The sequence below is a fragment of the Geotrypetes seraphini genome, chromosome 8 (genome assembly GCF_902459505.1).
Source record: "Geotrypetes seraphini chromosome 8, aGeoSer1.1, whole genome shotgun sequence".
NCBI lineage: Eukaryota > Metazoa > Chordata > Amphibia > Gymnophiona > Dermophiidae > Geotrypetes > Geotrypetes seraphini.
The window spans coordinates 38775334-38787880 of NC_047091.1; the positions used below are offsets into that span (position 1 = coordinate 38775334).

Here is a 12547-nt window from a genome sequence, read left to right on the forward strand (position 1 = left end):
GCTCACCCACTCCCCAAACTCTCAATATCTCATTATCTCATTATCTCAATATCTCATTATATGAACATCAGATCAATAAGCACAAAAGCAGACCTTATTAAGGACTGGATAGTTAAAAAACAACTAAGCTGCTTATTCCTATCCGAAACCTGGCTAACCTCGGAATCTGATCCCACCATCACAGAACTATGCCCAACGGGTTACAAAATAGAACTGATCTGCAGGGAAAAAAAACGTGGTGGAGGTCTAGCCATCATACTCAAAAACAACATCAATATAAAGACCCTAGACAAACACTCCACCCCACACCTAGATCTCCTAGCCTGTCAACTATCCGATGATTCTCTCACTGGAACACTAACATGCATCCTCTGTTACTCAACACCAGGAAAATGGAATGATAACAAACAAGATATCGAAGAATTTATTTACCAGAACTCCCTAACATCACCTCATAATCTAATCCTAGGAGACATAAACCTCCATCTAGAAGATCACACCTCTAAACAAGTAATAAATTTACTCTCATACCTCAAAGCACTGAACTACCAGATCCTTAACCCCCAACCCACACACGAAAAAGGCCACCAACTAGATGTCGCTGCTTACATGACCCAACACCCACACAAACCCGAAATCCATATCTCAAATGGGGCCTGGCGCCCCTCACTCTGGTCAGATCACTATAAATACACCTTTAACATCAACTGGCCTCAAAGCACTAACAAACAACCTCCAAAAAAAACCTCCTTCAAAACACGCCAAAAAATCAAACCCTCCACATTCTGGGATAAAGCAGACCACGCCATCACCAACATAGCCCCCAACAAATTCATATCCCAATGGCGAACCATAAGCGAAACCATCCTGAATGAACTAGCCCCAGAAAAACTAAAATTTAAAATATGTAGACCTTCTGATAAATGGTTCGACTCCGAACTCCTCCAATCAAAAAAGCTCTGCAGACAACTAGAGAGAGTCTGGAAAAAAAATAAGAGCTTAGAACACACTAAAACAGCATGGAGAAATCAAATTAACCAATACAAAACCAAACTCAAGGAAAAACGGAAAGCCTACTACTCCAAAATGATAGGCACAAAAATCCCAGACACAAAAAAGCTATTCGACCTAGTAAAGAACCTCACTGATACTAAACCTTACCTTGCCACTCAAGGAATCCACCCACCGACAGCCATCCACTTAGCAGACCACTTCAAAAACAAGATCACCAATATCAGAACCGCATTCATCAACACACACCCCCACCTCGAAAACAACAAACCCAACAACAGGTGAAGCCATCGTAGCAGACAGAAGCTGGTCCAACTTCCCAATCCTACTTTGGTCGGATATGAACCGACTCTACAATAAATACAGCCATGCTTCCAGCGAACTAAATAATTGCCCCACCTACCTGTTATCAAACGCTTCCACCACATTCAAAACCAACTTCATGCTATGGATTCAAACCACATTAACAGAAGGCCAATTCCCACAGGACCTAGGAGAGATCTTAATCACCCCAATCATGAAAGATCACAAAGGCCCAATAGATAGCCCCTCCAACTACAGACCTATCGCTTCAATTCCAATATACGTCAAAATAATAGAAGGCCTAGTTACACAATACCTCACAAACTACCTGGAAAAACATAACCTACTCCACCCCTCACAATCAGGATTTCGAACTAACCATAGTACAGAAACACTACTAGTCTCACTTCTAGATATAGCCCGGCAACACATCAGTAAAGGAAAAAAGATGATATTAATACATCTTGACCTCTCTGCAGCATTTGACCTAGTTGACCACACCTTATTACTACAGACACTCGATGCCATAGGGATCTCAGGCAAGGTCTACAATTGGTTTCAAGGGTTCCTCAAATCAAGAACCTATAGGGTAAAATACAATGATATCAAATCAGAGCCATGGGCAAATCCCTGCGGAGTCCCACAAGGATCACCTCTCTCACCTACGCTCTTCAACCTCTTTATCTCCTCCCTAGGAGCCACCTTAGATAACCTAAATGTCACATCCTTTAGCTACGCAGACGACATCACCATACTCCTCCCCTTCGACCCATCAGAGCCCACCACCACAGCAAAGCTGGAAACAACACTAGATACAGTAGAAAAATGGATGATAGATCACAAACTAAAACTAAACTCAGAAAAAACAAAATTCCTTTTGCTCGAAAAGGCCAAAACTCCTACCATCACAGAACTGATAATAAAAAATACCAAATACCCAATACAACCCGAACTAAAACTCCTAGGAGTTACTATAGACAGATGTTGCACAATGCAGTCCCAAATCAACAAGACGACCCAGAAAGCTTTTCTAACCATGAGAAACCTACGTAAAATCAGAAAATTCTTCAACCAAACACAATTCAGACTAATTGTACAATCCCTAGTCTTAGGTCTGCTGGACTATTGCAACTCCCTGTATCTTCCTTGTCCAGCCATTATGATAAAGCAACTCCAGACCATACAAAACACCGCCCTCAGACTGATCTACTCACTCAGGAAATATGATTACATAACAACTGCCTTCTTAGACTCCCACTGGCTACCCATACAAGCTCGAATTCAATTCAAATTCCGCTGCCTATTATTCAAAGCAGTACACGGCTCTTCCCCCTCCTACCTAAACAACCGCCTAAACCAGACCTCCACCTCAAGACACAGAAGAACCCCGAACCCTTTTGCCTTCCCCCCACTCAAAGGCACACAACGCAAGAAAATGTTTGACAACCTTCTGGCAACACAAGCAGCAAAACTCAACCATTCCATCTCCAACCTGCTGACAACATCGGATGGCTTCAAAACATTCCGTAAAGAAATCAAAACCTTGCTTTTCAAAAAATTCATCCAAATATCTTAAACCCTCTTCACCTACCTCCAGCTAATTTCACCTACCTCCAGATAATTCACCTACCTCCACAGAATTCACCTACCGCCAGATAATTCTCCCCCAAATATCCCACCTAAACACCTTTCAAGTAAATAGACCCCTAAAATAGATTGTAATCTTGCCTACTCTAACTATATTCCATTTGCTAATATCACACAGTTCGGCACTGTCAGTTTACTATCCAACCCGTAAGATCCCCTAGATTTCTATCCAGCTACCCCCCCTTAAAAAAAAAAAAAAATTGTATCTTCACTGGAAAATGTCCAGTCAAACATTCTGTAATGTGTTCATCACTGGAAATGTCCAGTCAAATCTTTTGTAATCCGCCTTGAACTGCAAGGTATAGGCGGAATAGAAATCCGTAATGTAATGTAATGTAATGAACAGTTGGTTTTAGAACACAGTCCAACTATGGGCTAGATTCATTAACCCCCGAGTCTGTCTCCGATCTGTTCCCGATTGCATGCAGGCCAATGAATTCACAAAAGGCATGCATGCAAATGGGGATGATTGTTGACATGTCCCCCCACCCATGGCCAGGATCGATAGAGAGTGATCCTGGAGCATGCGCAGACCCTGATAGTAGAGACAGGAGAAGCAGCCTCCTGTCACTGCTGTCAGGGCTTCTGCCGGCTTTTTTATTTTTATTTTTAATTGGGCAGAAAGTTTGCATGTATTACACACACAAAATAACTGCTCGGTTAAAAAAAAAGACCCTCCCCTGAAGTGCCTCCTCCCTCCCCAAACCCCTAAAAAATGCCCCCCTATGCCGATGCCCCACAAAAGGTAGTAGGGATGCCAACTCCCTCCTGCCACGAAACAACTGCAACCAGCCGGCCCACAGCACCGCCTACCAGCCCACTGTGCCACACCCCAACCGGCTACCACACTCTGACTGGACTGGCCTACCCCTGGTTGGGCCTGTCCCGACCTGGCCCAGCACCCCTGTACCTAAAAGTTGGGAGCAGGAGGGAGGGTTCAGTCCCTCCTGCTCCTTAGGCCTCCAGCGCTGTCTTCTGGAGCAGTAGGAACTGCAAAGTCCTCCTGCTCCTTCTTCTCCTCCTGCATGACGCACCGCGAATGTAGGCCTTAAGCCCTGCCTCGGTGCATCATGCGATGCACGGGGAGGAGCCTATGGCTCTGATTGGCTCAAGCCTACATTCATGGTGTGTCATGCAGGAGGAGGAAAAGGAGCAGGAGGACTTTGCGGTTCCTCCTGCTCCGGAAGACAGCTCTGGAGGCCTAAGGAACAGGAGGGACTGAGCACCCTTCCTGCTCCCAACTTTTAGGTACATTATTTTGGCCAATCAGGGACTTCCCTAGACTCCTCCCAAAGGAGGAGCCTGAGGCGCCTCAGCCAATCAGTGCCTTAGGCCTCTCCCCGTGCATCAGTTGATGCGCCGGGGCGGGGCCTAAGGCCGCTATTGGGGCGGCAGCTGGCTGGAGACCAGGAGGAGGAGGACTTTCCTCCTCCTCCCAAGGATTTTCATTGGCATAGGAGTAGGAGAAGGGTCCGGGCACCCCTCCTGCTCCAGAAGATGGCAGCCTGAAGGAGTAGGAGGGACCGGGCACCCCTCTTGCTCCAAACAATTGTAAAGGTATCGGGGTGGGTGGGCCGGGCCCAATTGTAAAGGTATCGGGGTGGGTGGGTCGGGCCCAACTGCCTGGGTCGACCAGGGGTGGGCCGGGGGGGGGGTGGAAGGCCTAGGAGCAGGAGGGACTGAGCACCCCTCCTGCTCCCAACTTTGGTGTCGGGGGATGGGCCTTGCCGGGTCGGACCCGGCCCAGCTGAGGGGGTTAGTCGGCCTTTGGAGCAGGAGGGACCGGGCACCCCTCCTGCTCCCAACATTTTTAAAGGTAGGGGAGGGAGAGGGGTGGCTCTGGCCGGCCCTGCCCGACCATGGTGCGGTGGCCCAGTCGTGCGGGCTGGCTCACCTGCTCCCCCCTTCCAGCCAATTTGCCGCCTAGACTCTTCTGCTCTCTGCCGCCTTCCATGCAGTGCGAGCCCGCTGGTTTAAAGTGGGGCTGCACTCCAGTGTGCAGCCCCACTTTAAACCCGGGGACTCGCATTTCAGGGAAGGCGTCAGAGAGTAGGAGCTCAGGGCAGAAAGCAGAGCTGGAAGATCGGGGCGAGCAGGCAGGAAACACGGAGCAGAGCAGGGCTTCTATGGAGCTGGAGAGTCGAAAAGACATTTTCGACTGGTCTCAAGCAGTCGCTTCTTGGGTTGAGTGTAGAGAGTTGCGCGGGGACAGAAATCCCACCCGTCCCCGCCAAAGTCCCACCCGTCCCCACCCGTCCCCGTGAGGACTCCCATCCGTCCCCACCCGTCCCCGCGAGGAATCCCTCCGTCCCCACCCGTCCCCGCGAGGAATCCCCTCCGTCCCCGCCCATCCCCGCGAGGAATCCCCTACATCCCTGCCCGTCCCTATAAACTACAGAAATAGTTATTTCATTAATTATGCTACTGAATTAAAGGCTCTGGTAGAAACCCATTTAAAAATAAGCAAAAAGACTTTATTAATTTGGAAATATGAATTGGGAAGAATACATACTTTGTAAACGGGTTTCTACCAGAGCCTCTAATGTTTATAAATTTTTATCAACACAACTAATATACTACTTTATCCTTAAGCAAAAAAAAAAAAAGAATTTTTTTCCTACCTTTATTGCCTGGTTTCTGCTTTCTTCATGTTCTCATTCAATTCCTTCCATCCACTGCCTCTCTTCTCTCTGTGTCTTCTATTTGCTCTGTTACTGTGCCTCTCCCTTTCTCTCCCCTCCCAAATTGGTCTGGCACCCATCTTTTTCCCTCCGCTCCCCCCATAGTCTGGCACCTCTGTCTTCTTCCCTGCCAGCGTCTTCTTCCCATTCCCTCTTCCCCATTTCCTTTCAGTGTCCTTCTCCCCCACCATCTTCCCCATGTCCTGTCAGGCAGCATCCTTCTCCCCCCTCTGCCTTCCCCATGTCCTTTCAGCGTCCTTCTCCCCCCTCTGTCTTCCCCATGTCCTTTCAGCGGCCTTCTCCCCCCTCTGTCTTCCCCATGTCCTTTCAGCGGCCTTCTCCACCCCTGTTTTCCCCATGTCCTTTCAGTGGCATTCTCCACCCATTTGTCTTCCCCAGTGCTTTCAGGGTCCTTCCCCCCCCCTTCCTCCTGTTTACCCCATGTCCTTTTAGCGTTCTTTTCCACCCCTTTCTCTTCTCCAGTGCTTTCAGCGGCCTTCTACCCCCTTAAGCGTCTTTTCTTCTCCACTCCACCTTTCCTCCCTCCCTGCCTCCACCTTTGTGGCGCTTTTGCACCCGACCGACAACAGAACAGGCCCGGTCGGACAAATCTCCCTGTCCTGTAGCCGCGAATCTAAATTACCTTCTTACAGCAGCTGGAATAGTGAAGCTGCTGTAAGAGGTAATTTAGATTCGCGGCTACAGGGCAGGGAGATTTGTCGGCCGGCCTGTTGTCGGTCGATCGGGGGACCTGACCGGCTGTGCACATTCTCCGGGGCGGACCGCCCCCTCCCCCCTCTTTCGTACACCATTGCCTTCTCTCTACCTGCCCTGCCGCACACAGCCGACCGGAAGTCTTCCTGATGTCAGTGCTTACGTTGGAGGAAGGGAGGGCTTTGCTTAAGCCCTCCCTCCGACGTCAGCGGTGACATCGGGAAGATTTCCGTTCGGCTGTGTGCTGCGACAGGGCAGGTAAGGAGAAGGAGACTACCCTTGCGGCTCGAGTGCACTGCGATCCAACCCCGCAGGAACCCCGCGACCCTCGGAGGCGTCCCCACGGGATCCCCGCGACCCTAGGGGGCGTCCCCACGGGATCCCCGCGACTCAAAGGGGGAACCCGCGGGATCCCCGCGGGTCCCGCGGGATTCCCGTCATCCCCGTTCCCGTGCAGCTCTCTAGTTGAGTGGCCAGCCCAGTCGGATCCGAAATTTTAGGTAGTGAATTGGGTCACTGTCTAATTTGCTTGCATTTCACCTCATTTGCATACACGGATTCGAAGCGGATCGCAAGAGAGGTAAGTGAATCAGGCCGGATGAAAATTTGATATTAAAGTGGTCGCAAACTGATCGGTTTGCTTTGTGAATCTAGCCCATAGTTCCCATGGAGACCTAGGTGCATGAGCTTGAATCAAACTCCCTATGTCACAAGTTCACAACTTCTAATTGTCATCCATTAGCACCTATTGTTTTATTCCAACTGCCAAACTGTGCAGCTCTAAACTGCCTAAGGCTGCCCTTCATTCACCAATACACGGCACTGATAATTTTAAACTCCAAGAGCTGGATGCTCTATAATCACCGTTAAAATTCTGTGGGTCACAGTGGTGCCAGTAAATTGTCTGATTTTAAAACGGCGATTGATGACCAAATCCCTGTCATAAGAACATAAGAATTACTATACTGGGACAGATCAAAGGTCCATCAAGCCCAGTATCCTGTTTCCAACAGTGACCATCCCAGGTCCCTAGTCCCTAACTAGAGCCTAAGTAGTAAAACATATTTTATGCTGTTTATCCTAGGAATAAGTAGTGGATTTCTCCAAGCCATCTCAATAATGGCCTATGGACTTTTCTTTTAGGAAATTATCTAAACCTATGATCATTAATGTAGATACATACAGCATCTTTAAAATTATACCTTTAAAGCTTTTGACTACAGTACCTACACATTTTTCCCTAGAATTGCACCTGCATGCAAATCACAATACCTACTTATTTTTTTTTTTTTTTTTTTTTTTTTTATTTATTTGATTTTAAACATTATCATTTATACAAATAATAATACAAGGAACATAATATCACAATTTTCAGAAATTAAAGAATTAATCTTACATTACTTTCATTTGTCCTCAAGTCCTCATTACGGGGGATTATCCTGATCTTAACTTCAACTATAATCAAAAATATAATCAAGATCTTAAAACCAAGATCAATTTAAACAGTGCATTATTCTACTGAACTCATATTACAGTTAAATCAAGTGGCAATTACTTGTGTTTCATTAAGTTTTAAAAACTGCTCTAATTATATAGAATCCCAAAATATATAATCATTCTCCTTAAATTTCACTAAACATTTGCATGGAAACTTTAAATAAAACGTAGCTCCCAAGGCCAACAGTCGTGATTTTAAATTCAAAAATGACTTTCTTCTAAGTTGTGACCTACTTATTTTATTAACCCCTCCTTTTACAAAAGCGCGGAAGAGCTTTTTAGCACCAGCCAGCGTGCTGAATGCTCTGCACTGCTCTGATGCTCATTGGAACTCTATGACTGTTGAGGCCGAGCTGCGCACAGGCCAGCACTAAAAACCTCTTTCACACTTTTGTGAAAAGGGAGATAAATTAACCATTTCTGCAGTTGATAAAGATGGTACAGAGCTATGACTGGTTTGTTATTAAAGCAAAGTCTAAAGTCTCACATTTCATTCATGTGTTTCCACAACCAATATAGATTCATAACATGAATTTTATGCCCTTTCTCCCTCTTCCACTATGATGTTTACTGTGGTATCTTAGGTAGACTTTTACAAATGTGTGCTGCCATAGGAATAGAATGGGCAGATCAGCATTTAGCATGTACTGCTCAGCAGTGCACTCTCTTCTCCATTCTTAACATGTACTTATGTTGCTGTATAGCCATTGTACTGTCCAAATGTATTCCGCTGTGAATGTTTGCTTGTAACCTGCTCTAAGCTACTGGGAGGATGGAATAGAAATCAAATTAAATAAATCCTCTATAATAAAACACTAAGCACGCATGCACACTTATGAAGCCGTGATCCCTGCCGCCGCGATGTATGCTTCAGTGCTGCACATGCACACTGCCTGCCTTCTGCCCCAATCTTCGATGCCAGCTGACTTCCTGCGCTGCCGCGATGCCTCTTCTCACCCTCAAACCAACAAAGCAGCAGCCGCGGTTTCATCTTGCAGCCACGGGTCATTTGCTAGGCCAGCCTACTTCGATAATACGAGGTGGGCCAGCCTAGCAAAAGCCCCGAGGATGCCCTAGGCTAGTGGATGCTAGAAAGGGGGAGCAGGGAAAGGAGAAGGGCTACTTCTGGACAGGGGGAGCATTGAAGGGGTCCTGCTGGACAGGGGGGAGGTAAAAGGAAGGGAGAAGGGCTACTGCTGGACAGGGGAGCAGGCAAGAGGTGCTGCTGGACACGGGGGATGTAAAAGGAAGGGAGAAGGGCTACTGCTGGATAGGGGGAGCAAGCAAGGGGTGCTGCTGGACACAGGGGACTTAAAAGGAAGGGACAAGGGCTACTGCTGGACAGGGGGAGCAGGCAAGGGATGGTGGTGGACAGTCAAGGAAAGAGACAGAAAGAAAGAAAGACAGACAGCGGCCAAGGAGAGAGAGAGAAAGAAAGACAGACACACACACACACATCTGTTCTAGCACCCATTAATGGGCTTAAAGACTAGTCTACTATAATAAAACCCTAAGCGTGCATGCGTATTTCAAACTTCGTGATCCCTGCGTCCGTGATCAGTAGCTCCGTGCCAGTAGAAAAACCTATGGTGGTTTTCTGGTTCCTACTGCACATGTGGAGTTTGAAATAGCGATCACGGATGCAAGGAGGTGGAGAACACGCCAGAAACTCCCCCCTCCCGCCCTCACTCACTCTAAGTCTTGACATGTCAAAATCTGGCCCGTGGGGTAGTAAATCTGGCCTGCCAGCACAAACCACTGCCACCGCTGCTGCTTTTCATTTGCGTCTGCCCTCCTCTTCAAAGCCGCCTGCTGAGGATCGCCATCCGGCTGTAGCGAACCTCGCAGGCCACTCTCCACCTTGGTAGCACGTTCCCTCTGACGCGATCCTGCCCCTCCTCCGATGTGCGGGATCACGTCAGAGGGTGGAGAGTGGCTTGTGAGGTTCGCTACAGCCGGCTGCTTTGAAGATGAGGGCAGACACGAATGAAGAGCAGCAGTGGTGGCAGTGGTTCGTGCCGGTGGTCTAGAAGAGACCAGGAAGCCGAGGTGGAGGGAGGGTAGGAACGGCTGTTTGGGAGCAGGTATTAGGGAGCAGGAAAGAGGTGCTGCTGGACAGGGGGGAGATAAAATGAAGGGAGAAGGGCTGCTGCTGGTCAGGGGGAGCAGGGAATGGGTGCTTCTGGATAGTGGGGAGGTAAAAGGAAGAGAGAAGGGCTGCTGCTGGACAGGGGGAGCAGGGAAGAGATGCTGCTGGACAGGGGGTAGTAAAAGGAAGGGAGAAGGGCTACTGCTGGACAGGGGGATCAGGCAAGGGGTGGTGGTGGACAGCCGAGGAAAGAGAGAGACAGAAAGAAAGATAGACACACACATCTATTCTAGCACCCGTTAATGTAACGGGCTTAAAGACTAGTAAATAAATAAAATATAACAAAAAAAGGAAATGGAGTGAGTGAATTAGAAGTAATGGGTAGGAAATTATCCAAAAAGTTTCAAGTTTATAAAAAAATTGTTATACTGCCTAATCAGGCTACGAGGCGGTTTACAAAGATTTTTTAAAAAGGAAAACATAAAAGAATACATAATCAGTGGGACAGGACACAGACATTAAAATAACACAGTAAACCACAGACAGGACTGAAACAATAAGAATAATGGGGAAAAACTACAATATTTATAGAAAAAAGAGGAAGTAGGCAGGAACAAGAGGGAGGGAAAATACAACAACCAGCAGTAATGCACATTCTTTGGCAACAAATTCCAGAAAGGGGGGTGGGAGAGGAATTTGAGGAACTCACTGTAACCTAGGGTTGCCAGATTTTCCTTTTGGAAAATCCAGACCATTAGCCCCACCCCTAGTCCTGCTTAGTTATGCCCACCCCCGCTGCTTGCTCTTGTTGGGCAGGGAGGAAGTCCGTTATCACATAGTGATTTCCTCCATGCCTGACACAGCTTTTCAAAACCTGGACGGTCCCCCGGTCATGTTCTCAAAAGGAGGACATGTTTGGGAAAATCCGGACATCTGGTAACCCTGCTCTAATCCTAGGCATTAAAACTTAACCTTCAAGGACTTGTCAGGGTGTAGAAAGTCTTCTACAGAGAACTGTTGCTGTATTAAAGCTATGATCTGAGAACAATGCTCAACATTTCAAACAGATGCAGGCTGCTAGGAAAGATTCTAGCTGTATTTGGTGTCAAAAAGAAGAGAAAGTGGTTTTCCAATTAGAAAAATATAAACATGATGGCAGATAAAAGCCAAATGGCCCATCTAATCTGCCCATCCACAGTAACCATTATCTCCTTTTCTTTCTGAGAGATCCCACATGCCTATCCCACGCCTTCTTGAATTCAGACACAGTCTACCACTTCTTCCAGGAAACTGTTCCATGCATCTATCACCTTTTCTGTAAAACAAGTATTTCCTTAAATTACTCTGGAGCCTATCACCTCTTAACTTTGCCCTCTCTTCCAGTGCTTCCTTTCAATTGAAAGAGACTCGACTCATGCACATTTATGCCACGTAGGTATTTAAATGTCTCTATCATATCTCCCCTCTCCTGCCTTTCCTCTAAAGTATACATATTGAGATCTTTAAGTCTGTCCCCATATACCTTATTACAAAGACCACACACCATTTTAGTAGCCTTCCTTTGGACCGACTCCATCCTTTTTACATCTTTTTGAAGGTGCACTCTCCAGAATTGTACACAATATTCTAAATGAGATCTCACCAGAGTCTTATACAGGGGCATCAATACCTCCTTTTTCCTACTAGCCATACTTCTTCCTATGCACCCTAGCATCCTTCTAGGTTTCACCATCACCTTTTCAATCTGTTTGGCCACCTTAAGATCATTACATACAATCACACCCAAGTCCCATTCTTCTGGCATGCACATAAGTTCTTCACTTCCCAAACTGTACCATTCTGTTGGACAGAATAGGCTCCATTTACTAAATGGCAGTTGAGGTTTCCACTGTGAGCTGATGAGGTAAATGCTCCAATGCTCATGGGGATAGCATTTAACTCACTAGCTGACGGTAGAAATCTCTACCGCCGTTTAGTAAAACTCAGCAAATGAATTTCATTAAATTTGCATAGACTTGTTAAATGTTTGAAAAGCCAGAGAAAAATTTTACATCTTTCCTGCTATCTACATCTACAGAGGTTCCACCAAAATATCTAGATGACTTGAATGTTTCACTACCACTGGTCTTTTCAGTCTTATCTTTGTTCTTTTCAGGAATAATAACAACCAATGGGGAGCGTTGGAAACAGCTTCGACGATTTGCCCTTACAACAATGAGGAATTTTGGGATGGGGAAGAGAAGCATTGAAGAGCGGATCCAGGAGGAAGCCCAGTTCCTGGTAAAGGAAATGAAGAAAACAAAAGGTTTGTATAGTTGTGTGTGAATACATGTATGTAATCTCTTCTTTGTCCATTGGAGTAGAGTGGAGGAGTAGCAGTGGACTAAGAACCAGGTTTGATTCCCACTGTAGCTCCTTGTGACTCTGGGCAAGTTATCACTCCAGGGCAATGAAGTAGCAGAGATTCAGATTTGGTCCAGTTGATACAGTAGCCAGATATCCCTGAAAATTTAGTAATATTAACAATTTTTGGAAAAGAGCTAGGGGTAAATATAATGGCCTCTCAGCAATGTCACTGGGTACAGCGCCCACCTGACAGTTGCAC

General features: G+C 46.7%; 1 protein-coding gene across 1 annotated transcript in view; it reads left to right on the top strand.

Annotated features, from left to right (window-relative positions):
- The window catches only part of LOC117364898 (cytochrome P450 2F2-like), a 180354-nt gene that overhangs the window by 29123 nt on the left and 138684 nt on the right, over window positions 1-12547 (top strand). Inside the window, exon 5 of the mRNA XM_033954631.1 lies at window positions 12098-12247. Within this exon, the coding sequence (XP_033810522.1) occupies window positions 12098-12247 (150 nt within the window). The remainder of the gene's footprint in view (window positions 1-12097; window positions 12248-12547) is intronic.